Source organism: Mustela erminea, chromosome 2, assembly GCF_009829155.1.
Source record: "Mustela erminea isolate mMusErm1 chromosome 2, mMusErm1.Pri, whole genome shotgun sequence".
Lineage (NCBI taxonomy): Eukaryota > Metazoa > Chordata > Mammalia > Carnivora > Mustelidae > Mustela > Mustela erminea.
The window spans coordinates 23912976-23925106 of NC_045615.1; the positions used below are offsets into that span (position 1 = coordinate 23912976).

Here is a 12131-nt window from a genome sequence, read left to right on the forward strand (position 1 = left end):
ATATATAATAAAGTAAGTCCCCAAAACCTGTTCATATTCTCAGAGAAGGTCTTGGCTATAATTGATCCTTTGCCCTTTGTAATCTGTTTGTCGTATTTCTGTTGGGCCTTGAACTGGTTTTTACATTGAATTTATAAATAAGTTTGGGAAAATTAATACCCTAACAACATGGTACCTCTTTTTGCCTACTTGGATGTCCTTTTTAAACTAGAAGTTTCAAAGTAAATTACGTATCAGGGACAAAAGCAAACTGAACAATAGTAATTTTAGGTTTTGTTGTTGTTTTTTTTTTCCCCCAAATTTCACACATAGCTGGCTCCCAATTCGCAGAGCTTTGGATCTGACCAGTGGAGGGGATGGGGAGGGGGTGGGAAGGATAGGTGTCCACAGTTGAGAATGATTAATAACTACAACCATAATGGCTATTTACGTTGGCCACGTCACTATTAATGTGGAGAATGAAAAAGAAACTGGAAAAGAAACAATATAATAAAAGTAGGTTAGCTCCTGGTATTTCTACTCCAAGGAATAGAAAAATATTGCCTGGTAAGCTCTCTTAAGAAATACTTTTAAATGCCATTTCTCAGAAAATAGAAGCAAGGATATGAATAAAGGTTTAAAAAAATGCAATCCCTTTCAAATCTCAAAACTTTCAACTTTATAAAACTTTTGCTATACACTGCAATTTGAACATAATATGCCATTATAATAACCAAATTGCTATATCATTGTAAACTCAGTCATCTCAAGCCGTAGGTCTTGCTATATGTGTATCTAGCACTATTTCATTAAGGACATAGATTTGTAGTCCCAACTATGCTGTCATCACTTGAGATTTGTAAATTTTTCTAATTCAAAGGAAAAAGTTATATAAGGTTGACCTAGTTCCTTCAGAGATATAAGAACTATGAAAGTTTACGTTGAATAAATTTAAATTTTAGCATCAGGAAAAAAATAAGGTTGGTAGAGAAGTGAAATCTGAAAATTTTATTTTTTTCCTCAGACAATAATACAAAAATGTATATCATCATTTTTAAGTTGTCTATATATCATCTGGAAAGGAGACAAAATACTCATTTTATTTTTCTTTACCTTCTAAAGGAAGTGACTACTAATGTCTGAAATAGTAGGGAAGACGAAAGCTACAGAAGATACACAAAAGCAAATGTGATTTTAACTGGTCACCTCAGGACAATCCATCAACAGAAGCCTTCCTTATTAGATTCATGCTACCTCTCAGCCTTAAGAAGCCTTCTACTTCAAAAACTTAAGCCATCAAAAATGAAGGAACCTCCAAAAAAGTAGAGATATTGTTTGTCTTCATCACTGAGTCTAACATTGCTGGTACATAGATAGGTACGCAGTAAATGCTTTAAATGAGTCAATTTCTTTTATTACAATTTGAATAAATTACATAGCCTTCAGCTAAACCAAATGTTTCATTTCAACTTTTCATAAATATACCTATCATTACTGTTCAGAGTATGGGTTTGTCTCTTATTTCCACTTAAAACTTGAGGGGTCTAAGAGGCAATATAATATAGATCCATAACATCAACATTATATCATAAAAGATAATGATGAGCCGTCTGAACTCATACAGTGTTATATTATTTTAAAGTATGAAAGCCTGTTTCTCATTTTTATTTCTGAAGCAGTATTTGGAATAAAATTTTTTTTCTGGTTCAGGTAATAATAAATAACAGACCAATCTCTGGGATGTAGTTAAGACTGCTTTCGTTTTACACTGATTCCAACAGTTCAGAATAAAGAAAATATAATTTATTTACCTGAAAGACTAATCAGATAGGTGGATTTTCTTTCTAAAATACACAGGATATTGTCTCTGTACATAAATCCTACACTTTAGCCAATTTGCCAATTGGAAATCAAGTTGAAAATAAGATATTCATTACCTATAGAAAGCTCTGAGAATTAAAATGGTTAGGTAAGATAGTATTTATGGTCCTCTAACAAAAAGAGAAAATGTGGCATTACCAGTCGACCATCAAAATCATCCTCCTAAAAATATCTTACCCACTTGAATTAATATTTGGGCAACCAAATACATAAAAAAAAGTGCTGGGTATCTTAAAATGAGTATATCAGTTAATTAATTCTGTGATCCCCTGCTACCAGTGGAGTACTGTACAATCTGTTATTATTCACTGTCCTATAGATCATCTGTTCTTGGTGCTGGTTTGTTCCAGGAAGAGAGACAGCTGCAACACTATATCCCTGTTCAACCTGAGGACCATCTGACTTTAATTGTAACACACAGCTTGATGTGGCTCTGGCTATGAGAAGCCAAAGTATCGTCTGTAATAATCTGGAAAAGCAGAAACCTGCCAACAGAGGGCTGAAAACAGGGACTTGTGCTGTCTGGCTGCCTGACGGGTTGCAGGAAATATGATTAATGAGTAAGGTATAATGATATCAGGAACCCGATTAGCACCACAAAAAGGTCACAGATCAAAGTAGTATGCATTTCATGAGCTACAATCACTGCATAAAATCTGTGGACTTGAAGAGGTAAACCAAAAAGAGGAGGAGGATAAAACCCTTATGTGATAACATGCTAACAAATACACAAAATACAATACTAATAATTTAATCACTTATAGAAAGAGGAAGTTATAAAATGAATCAATACAGACTATACTGTAGGAAAGCTCTGTTCATCATAGGTATACGCTGAATATTTTTGAAACTGTATGAGTTATTGAATTCTTTCATAAAAACACCTGGTAAATAAAATCAAGTATTTTTCCTAAAATTTCAAAGATGAGATATAAATATTTGACTGTAAACTATGTTTGCGATTAATTTACAATGGATGTACTGTATGGTGACTAATATAACATAATTAAAAATTCAAGTATAAAAAAATTTGCAGTGGAATTTTTATACAGTTAAGAATATAAGCTCAGGAGTGCCTGCGGGGGCTCAGTCCTTAAGCGTCTGCCTTCAGCTCAGGGCATGATCACAGGAAACTGGGATGGAGTCCCCCATTGGGCTCCCTGCTAGTTGGGAAACCTGCCTCTCCCTCTCTCACTCCCGCTGCTTGTGTTCCCTCCCTCAGTGTGTGTCCCTCTCTGTCAAATAAATAAATAAAATTAAAAAAAAAAAAAAAAAAGAATATAAGCTTATTCAGAGCCTAAACTACGAAGACATAAAACTCACAGGAAGAGGAATCACTGGCACAAATGTTTAATAAAGCTAATGATTAGTTATAATAAATCTGTAATTAGTATTATAAAATGCTATTTTGTATATAATTTCATGGGCAGGCAACTGGAATCTGACTGCAAACAATGGAGTAAGTTGCTACCTTCTTTTCTATGGTACCCTTGGGAAGCCCGTCCGAAACTGACATGGCTTTTCTCAGGTAACGATAGTGAGAGCAGAGATGGGAAGTACTATTAGGAGAGGAGCTTACCTCAATTTACACAATTAAATTTCCTTACTTGTCAAAATACTATTGGAATGCTTTTAATATTACTTATTCAGATGTTTGATGCCTTCTACTCCTTTAAAGCAAATTAAATACTCTAACAAACCTCTTGACCCTCTTAATTTAAGAGTACTAAATGGTAATAATTACTAGAGAGCTGGTTCTCTTGAGACTTAAAATGTTAAATAATATTTAAGAAAGTGTTCCAGGGGTGCCTGGGTGGCTCAGTGGGTTAAAGCCTCTGCCTTCAGCTCAGGTCATGATCCCAGGGTCCTGGGATGGAGCCCCACATCGGGCTCTCTGCTCAGCAGGGAGCCTGCTTCCCTTCCTCTCTCTCTGACTGCCTCTCTGCCTACTTGTGATCTCTGTCTGTCAAATAAATAAATAAAATATTAAAAAAAAATAAAAAGTGTTCCAATAATAAAACAATCAGAACATGATTTAATTTTTTTCTTAAAAATATATTCCTGAAGAATGAGGATGATTATTTATACCTTTCAAATATTACATAAATGTTATTTTATATCTACCTAATAGGAAAAAATGATGAATCATCTGGGATGCAGAAGAAACCATTAAAAAATGAAAAGACAAACATATGTTAGATAAAAAACTTTTACAAAGAATATATGAAGATTGCCTACAATTAAATAAGAAAAACAGCCCAATTTAAAAATAAGCAAAAGATATGAATAGTTTACCAAACAACATATATGAGTAGAAAATAAGCCTGTGAAAAGGTAATCAATGTCATTTGTCATTAGGGAAATACAAATTAAAATTACAATGAGATACCTACTATAGCAGCTAAAATAAATAATCCTGACAATACCAAGTCTTGGCAACTTCTTCTAATATGACCCAGAAATTAAACTCCTAGGAATCTATCCAAGAAAAATGAAAACAGATGTTCACCCTAAGACATACACAAGTATTTATAATAGGCTCAAACTGGGAGCCCCAAATGTCCATGAATTGGTAAGTAAGTATGCAAAAATATATCTATACAATGGAATATTATGCAGCAGTACAATACAATACAATATGCAACAATGTGGGTAAATCTCAAAAATATCATGCTAAATGAAGGAAGCCAAGAACACAAAGACTACACATTGCATGATACCATTTACATAAAATCTCTTAAAAAAAAAAACAAAACTATAGAGGCAAACAGTGGCTACCTGGGACAAAAAGTCCCAGAGCAGAAACTGACTGCAAACAGGTACAAGGAAATTTCCTGGAGATAGGTGTTCTCAAGCTGGATTATGGTGATGGATACACAACTGTATAAATTTACTAAAACTCAAAGAACTGTACACTTTTAAAGGTGAGTTTTATGGCACATATATTATACCTCAATAAATGCACTTTAAAAGGGTAATCACTGAAAGAAAATAATTATGGAATAACCATACCTTCTATTGATTTTCATGAATCCCTGGGTGGGGTGTGTGGAATCATACAACCATAGACAACGGTCACATTTAAAGTACGACATCTCCCTCAGTATCTGTGAGAGCTAAGCTTTGTCTTACACACTCATTTTAACTGTAATCCTCCAAAACATATGGGGTAAAAGTAAAAACAGTAAAACATGTATCTGAAGACTGTGAAAGAATAATGTTAGGTACTAATTTCCAAGTGCCAAATGTAAGCCAAAGAATATTCTAGTTATTTTATATAGTATCTAAAATTCTATATTCATAATCTCCAGACTACATATGATGAAACCAAAGGTTAGAAAGGTTAAACTGCCTAGAGTCCCAAAAGTAGCAAGTGATTCATCCAGGACTGGAGAAATTGGTCTAACTTCAAGGCCTATGTTCAGTCACCCTGCTTACTTTCAGTGTACATAATATGTGAAATTTGAGTAATAAAGGGATTGCAAATAGGATCTGAAAGACAGGATTAAAATACAAATGTTGGTATAAAAGGTAAGAAATATGACTTAGAAATATAAAATGCAAGAATTTTCCTTAAGTGTAAATTAAAAACACAATGGAATTTAGATTTTACTCTTTTTTTTTAAAGGAATCTCTACACCCAACATGGGGCTTGAACTCATAACCCTGAGATCAAGAGTTGCATGCTCCACCAACTGAGCGAGTCAGATACCTTTAGATTTGACTTTTAATATGGAGTATGACAGAGATACTACTTTTCAAAACTGAGAGAAAAGCTCCTAGATTCCAAACTTTAATGAAACTTAAAGGCAAAAAGGAAAAGACTTATTACTTTTTCATGAAATAATACAAGAATGCACAGAAGAGAGGACTTTAAAGAGTTCACTAGGGAGGAGTCCGAAGAACACAATGATTACTGTGCTTTTAAGTTTTTAAGTTTTCATGTTCTAAATATTACATGAAGAGTCCCTTGAAAAAAATACAAGATATAACATGAAAATCTTGTTTCTATTACCAAAAATGTGCAATGACCTTCTAACTTGGAGCACAGAATTATGCTATTTTCTTGGTACAAGAAACTCATGTTGCATAAAGCATATATTCCAGTTTCAGTTAATTCTGAATTATCATGTGCACATGAAAGTAACCTAAATTCTGCATAAAAGAATAAAAGAAACTGTTACACTTTTCAAGGCAATAAAATTTAATAAAATTTATATGGAAATTCACAAACTATTATGTCACTTTCAGTTATCTCTACTAACTATAGTTTTGTCCAGAAAACCAAGGGTTAACAATTATACCAACACATGAAAGATACTTTGAAAAGAGGCTCATGACAGACAGAGTAGATGATTACTATCTTACCAATCTGTTTATGCGAACAAATTCTTCTGAGGTTTTGGCCCAAGGAGGAAGTTCAACATCAGACACTACTGTCCCATCATCCATCACTCCAAGATTATAATTATTGAAGTTGACAAACATCTCAGGGAGATAATAAAATTCAGGGATCAACTCCTGTATAAAAATAAAAGACAATGTCATAAACTGTAGAATACTGACTACATATTCATAAAAGGACATGGTCATTTCCTATTGTGCAGAATTATAACAAAATAAACATAGGGAATTTTTTTCTTTCCCAATATATCATAGCTCTGATACTAAGCTACTATTAAGGTAGACACATCTCATCCAACCAAATTCCTTATTGGTTGGTTATATGCTTCCTTTCAGGACAGTTATCATCTCAAAACTTTTAAATACCAACATTTGAGTATTAGCTGAGGTTTGATAAAATATAAACAGATTAACATGCTATAACAATAACATTAAACTAAATTTTTTATGAGATATGTGGAACTTTTGCCAGAAAAAACACAAAATCTTTATAAGTATTAAAATGCCACTTCATTGGTCCCTTCATCAACTAGGAAAATATTCATTACAGTTAGCCATGGCTTAGCAATATATTTTGCTCAGATTTCAAAACTCAAGTTTAGTTGTAATATACTACCTTGGATAAGAGATCAAAATTTGTAAGTCTAGAAAATGACCTGCAATAAAAAACTTGGTAAATTAAATATATGACTCTACTAAGAACATTTAAAACACACTTCAATAGGGTGTTTTATAAGCAGAAAAATGAAGCTAGTTAGGTTTTTGTGTACAATAAGTCTCATGTATAACTATTTCAGAGGTCCTGTAGACCAGACTTCAAATCCAGTCTCGACATGGGTCAGTGACTCAGTGGTCTTTCAGATACCCCCTCAGGGCCAGCTATGGCAGGCCTGGCTTTCCAAACAGTTGAGTAAAATAGGGAGGTCATCAGATTTTGGACAAGGTCAGTATGAACTCTCCAGAGCAAAGAAAAAAGATCCAGCAGGAATTAAGCTATTATCACCTCCGTCATCCATGCGAAATGTTGCTGGACTTTGAATTGTACATCCTTTGTTTACAATCACAATAATTAACTAAGCAGCATAGAAATTAGCTTGTCCTCCAAATGCCTGACAATCACCTGATCATTAGACTTGAAAAACATTTAAATTGAACAATTTTTTCCAAAAGGGAAGAACCTCTTAAAAGTTTAACCATAAATGAAATGTTATCACACAAAAATAGTAAGATGTTCTCTCCAAAAATGATGCATATAGGTCTTAACTGATAAAATGTGAAAGATACATGTGTGTTATTTTGTGTAACAAAAAGATACACTGGATATATTTGAAGTAATATTTCTTGAGATAAGTCAGGTACTAAAATAAACTCTTAATAAATCTTATCACATTTAATTGTAAGAACTTTACAAGGTATCACCTCCATTTTAAAAATGAACTAAGGTTGAAATAAGTTAATTAACTTGCCTGAGGTTATGCAGTTAATTTATGATAAATTTGGACCTTAGATCAAGATTTGTCTAACTCTAAAGCCTGTGTCCTTCATCATCAAACTAGCATGAGTTTTACTTCTTATACAGGATACATAATACTAAACATTTTAAATACGAGTTTTTAGCATATATTCTAAGTAATTTTTTAAAAAGTAAAAAACTTTTCACTCCTTCAAAATAAGAAACTAATTCTTCTTAAAAAATATATATTATGTATGTGTATATATATATATATATACACACACACACACACACACATTTATTATATAATACAATTAATCAAACAGGAATATTTTTATAGTATGCTTTAGTTATTTACCCAAATATGAAGATAAGTTACATTATAACTATTATTAATTTGCTGAAGTATGCATTCAATAAACTGCAACTTTGAGAAATTTTACCAAAATGTCTTACTTTCATTCCATATTACATGTGCTAACAAAAAAGAATGCTACTTTTCCAAAATCTTGTTCTACAATAAGAGGGAGGACTATACCTTTATATTCAAAGTATGACATTTCATAAAAATTTTAATACAAATGAAGTCTTCAAACCTTCCTAGCACTAAAATTCTTATGATTTTGTGTATCTATCTTCTACATGTGTCATTTTATTCAGGTTGATAAACAAACTGTACAAAACAGAAATGCTCTTCCTCATTCTAAGTTCTAAATTCAACGAACAGAAATATAGTTTGTTCCTGGCACACTATATTCAAACGTATAAACTTATTATGAATTTAAATGACTTTGTTGCTTTAATATGGACAGCACACTCTAATGACAAATTCACTTAATTTAGCTAAATGGAGCAAAAATCACACATAAAACAAAAAAATTTTGATGAAAAATACAAAGAAAGCAATTTTAAACTTTTACAGTTTGTAGTGTACTATGTTAAACTTTCAGATATCATGCTGGAAGGAAAGTAGTAAATCATCAATTTCCATTTAATTACCACATATTTTGTGATTTCCTTCTAAAGATAGATATCCTGTAAATTTTGTACAATGGGCATTATAAAATATTTCAAAGTTAAAAAGGAATAATTTATTAAATAAAAATAAAGCTTAATATTTCAATTGTTATTTACTGATACCAATTTACTCTCTATTTTTGACTTCTTACCCCATACCCCACCAATTTCAAAAAAGCAGTCAGAGAGTTGGAGAACATATGGAGTGTCTAGAGTGGAAGCCTCCTGAAGACATCTTTTTTCTGTCTTTTGTCAAAGTCTAAGCAAACAGAGGAGATTACGTAAGATGTCCAGGAAGATGCAGTATCAAAAGTTAGTATGTTAAGGATAGAAGTTAAAGAAGAAGGAAATTGTTCCCAAGATTAGGGAAATAAATTTCTCAAAATCTATATACAATCAGCTTTCTTTTGGCCTGAGGGGAAGAGGAAGGGATGAAGAGGTTAAGATTGTACCCCAGGGGACAGCAAATGGTGATCAGGGTCATGGCCTGCCCATACAGTACCTATGCATGAATTAGAAAAAGGCAATCCTTCTGGGCTAACAGAGCCAAAGGGAACTTGGTTTGGTAAGTGTACCACATGCTGGATTTCAGCTCCTATTCTTTCCTTCAGTCAAGTGCCAGCACATACATTCTGCCAAATGCCCAACACAGTAGTCTCATGATGGTATACTTAGGGAAATTAGTGCATGGTCCCTTTGTAATCAGCAAATATTTCTTTGTAATCAGCAAATATTTCTTAACCCAAGTAGAGCTGCCTATTTCCAAAAAGCTTCCAAAAAGCTATGTGTCTTCGACAATGAGGATATGACGAATAAACAAGATAGACTGAAGATGTGAAGGCCAATTTCTATATATCACAGACTAGAAAAGGAGGTCTCTGCTCTATTCTCTAATGACTGTGAATGAATTTCCTACTAGCCTGATATGAAGAAGATCTGAATTCAAATTGGGACATTTCTTGAACACTTGAGTTGGTAATTATGAATTTATACTCCAATAATAAAAAGATACTAATATATTTAGTGATAATTACCATAAGGAGACAAAACAGTAGGAAGAATGCAGTATGAGCAGAAATATAAACACAATGTGATAATTTATTTTATTAATAAAACTTTTTAACATACAGAGTTATTGAATCATTATATTGTACCCCTGAACCTAATAACACTAGATGTTAATTATACTCAAATAAAAAAAAAAAAGTTAAAACATAAAAAAATTTAAAAATAAAAGAATAATTCCTCTTCTTTGATTATTTTATTAAGCCTTAGGTAGGCTTATGAAGGTAACAGAACACATCATTTTCACAAAAAAGTATTTATTTAGTTTTTATTCTTTGCAGAAAACTGTGTTAAGATCTGGGATATAGAGACATGAGTATCTAAACTGCTCAGTAAAAGTGAAACAGTATATTTATTAGAATGTAACTGGTAGTAGGAACAAACAGCAGTCTAGGAATTCAAAAGAGAAAATGATGTCTAAAAGTTGGGGTCGAAAGAGATAGCTTTAGGCTAAATACCATAATACACTGTATTTCCCTAATACAACACTCATCAAACTGTACTGTAATTGTCTGTTCGCTTTTATCTCCCACTAAATTGAAGGCTCCATAAGATTGAGGACTTTACCTATCCTGTTCACCACTAAACCTCCAAAACCTAGGCACAGAGTGTAACACATATTTGGTATTTAGTAAAAATACGTTGATTGAAAAATGGCATTTAAAATAAGAAATAAATAACCAGAGAAGAAAGAGAGAATAGTCCTGACAGGGGAATATAGAGACTGAAATATGGGCATCACTTGCTTCTAATGATCAATGAAGAATGATATAATTGCTTTAGAGAGGACTAAATACATGCAGTGGGAGATATAGGTAGGATCAAAGTGTAGAAAGCCCTGAATGTCATGCTGTGAATTTTAGCTTTTTTTAACATGAAAAAAAAATTTTCCCAATCAGGACATTTTAAAAATGAACATAAATTTATTTGTTTGTTTATTTATTTAAAAGATTTATTGGGCGCCTGGGTGGCTCAGTCACTTAAGCTTCTGCCTTCAGATCAGGTCATGATCCCACAGTCCTGGGATGGAGGCCCCCTCCCCCAGTCGGGATCCCAGATCAATGGCGAGTCTGTTTCTCCTTCTGCTCTACCCCAGCGCCTGTTCTCTCTCTCTCTCAAATAAATAAAATCTTTAAAAAAAAAAAAACCCAAAGGATTTATTTATTTATTTGAGAGAGAGAGAGAGAGAGAGAGAGAGAGCAAGAGAGTGTGGGGGTTGGGAGGAGGGGCAGAGAGAGAGGGAGAATCTCAAGTAGACTCCCCGCTGAGCACAGAGCCCTAACCCACAGGAGGCTCAATCTCATGACCCTGAGATGATGACTAGGGCAGAAATCAACAGCTGGACGCTTAACTGACCAAGCCACCCAGACACTACCCCCAAAATGAACATCAATTTAAAGATAAATATTCCCAACAAATTAAGAGTGAAGAGAAAGACTACAAAGAATTTACACTTAGTATAAAAAAATCATCCAATAAGCACAGTTACGTTGAATGAAGAAGTGAGCACATATACCTAAAACATTTTACAAATTCATTATAAGAAAATCTGAATAAACCAGTTGATGGGAGTTGAATACCCTCTTATTATAAAACAAATACACTGAACTCCACTGAGATACAAACACTTGACAAAAAAGTATATATAATGCCTAAATTTTACTATGGATATAGTGACATTTAAGTATTTGTATTTGCAGAATTCCAACTTAATCCTAAAAGTATCTTCCTGAAAGAACCATGCCTTAACACCCAAATATTAATATTACGTTCAAAATTATCTCTTTTGACAGGTGATATTTAGTAACATAGTCAAAGATTATGTCTAATACTTCTAATGTACATTTACAATGTAAAGTATGTTTTACATTCATCAGAAGAGAACATTCAGCTCTGGATAAAAAACATATGCTCAGAAATTCTTTATAACACCAGTGGAAAATGATAAGTAAACAACACTGACAGAAGACAGAGATATTTATAATTCAAATTTTCTTCTGACTTGCTGACACTAATTTTACTCTCTTTCATTTAATTAGGCAGATGCATCTCAGAGGCAGGTAACATGGTCAAAATGTAGTATATCATCTCCTAAAAACGATCTGGAAGGTTTAACCACAGGTTATACAACAGTTCAGGATAAGCCCATTGCTTTGATCACAAATCCTAAGGCTTTCATGGCATAATGACAAGGATTGGTTGTGACCACACATATGCTTTAGTTTTCTTTACTAAGATATGGTTCCCATTGCTATGGCCTCTGCAGTGAGGTTGTATGATTCTCCTAATAAACACCAATTCTATCCATTCAAATAAAACTATCACTTCAATA

The 12131-nt window shown here is 33.0% G+C and overlaps 1 protein-coding gene across 3 annotated transcripts in view; it reads right to left on the minus strand.

Moving 5' to 3' along the window:
- The window catches only part of LRBA (LPS responsive beige-like anchor protein), a 731121-nt gene that overhangs the window by 140335 nt on the left and 578655 nt on the right, over nt 1-12131 (minus strand). For all 3 annotated transcript variants that reach the window (XM_032332488.1, XM_032332486.1, XM_032332485.1), the window contains one exon: nt 6229-6381. In XM_032332488.1, coding sequence (XP_032188379.1) covers nt 6229-6381 — 153 coding nt within the window. The remainder of the gene's footprint in view (nt 1-6228; nt 6382-12131) is intronic.